A 1,160-nucleotide genomic window follows, 5' to 3' on the forward strand; every position below is an offset into this window, starting at 1 on the left:
GACGGGAGCAGTAATTCTGAGATTGTTTTCTACCTCAAAATCGAGACAAAGATTCCCATGCTTATTGTTGATCCCTCGTCATCAACCCTTTTTTTTCTGTCAGTAAATCTCCTCAGACTAGGTTTTTCCACAGGTCTCAATTCTGTCCTCTACAGTACATCCTAGTTCTCAGTACAGAGGCTCTGGCCATCTGCACACAATGCTGCAATTCCTTCGGCCTTGCAAAGGCTCTTTTGACCCGGACCTATACTGACACATACTTCATGGATTTCTGAGATGAGTTCACTCTGCAGCTCACTTTATTTAAACTACTTCAGAGATTCTAAACATTACCCCTAGCAATGTCTCCTCGAGTGAGACTGACAGTCTGCTGGAGACACTGGCTATTTGATTTTCTGACTCCATAAGAAAGATATACTTTCTTCACAAGTAAAAGAAACAGTTGTTTTCATATTTAAGTTATATATTAAATCATTAGATATGTGGCCAGCCACTCCTTTGCCATCGTGCCAAGCCTGCTACAGGGGTTGCCATGAGCAAGGCCCACCCTCCCGAACTGAAGAAATGTATGGACAAGAAGTTATCGTTGAAGTTAAATGATGGCAGACACGAATAAGGAACACCACGGGGCTTTGATCTTTATGAATCACGTGATTGATGAGTGTGTGGAGATGGCAAACAGTAGGCAACAGAATAACACCGGAACGGTGGCCATACAAGGAAACAGCAGCATCATGTTAGAAACCTTGGAAACAGTCTGAACAATGGCTGTTCACAGGGGCTGTTGAGCAGAGAAGTCTGCCTGCCTCCCCAAAGGGCCTCTTTGGGGTGTAGAATTGGCTCATGTACATTTTCCTATGAAACTTTTTGATAATTAAACTTTTGCGATACTCAAAAAAATTATTGGATATACATAGTAAATAATTCTTTGGAAATTAAAAGCAAAAGTCAAGACGACTAAATTGTAGAGCTTCCTGAATTTAGACATATTCCTTCACTGCATTAATTGCATTTTTGGAAAAAAAGACTTAACCTCAAAAAAGAAAAAAAAAGTAGCAAAAACAGGGCTAGGACTATTAATCAGTGGTAAAGCACTTGCCTGGCGTGGGCAAGGCCCTAGTCTCAGTCCCCAGAGCCAGGGAAATGTCAGGGGTTTCTTG

The 1,160-nt window shown here is 41.6% G+C and overlaps 1 protein-coding gene across 1 annotated transcript; it reads left to right on the forward strand.

Annotated features, from left to right (window-relative positions):
• The first annotated feature begins 532 nt into the window (after positions 1-532).
• Positions 533-761, forward strand: LOC114693043 (small nuclear ribonucleoprotein G-like). Its single transcript, XM_037197277.1, is given in 2 exon segments — positions 533-636; positions 638-761. Coding segments are annotated over 2 exon segments (228 nt in total).
• Positions 762-1,160: the final 399 nt, after the last annotated feature.

The sequence above is a fragment of the Peromyscus leucopus genome, chromosome 20 (assembly GCF_004664715.2).
Source record: "Peromyscus leucopus breed LL Stock chromosome 20, UCI_PerLeu_2.1, whole genome shotgun sequence".
Lineage (NCBI taxonomy): Eukaryota > Metazoa > Chordata > Mammalia > Rodentia > Cricetidae > Peromyscus > Peromyscus leucopus.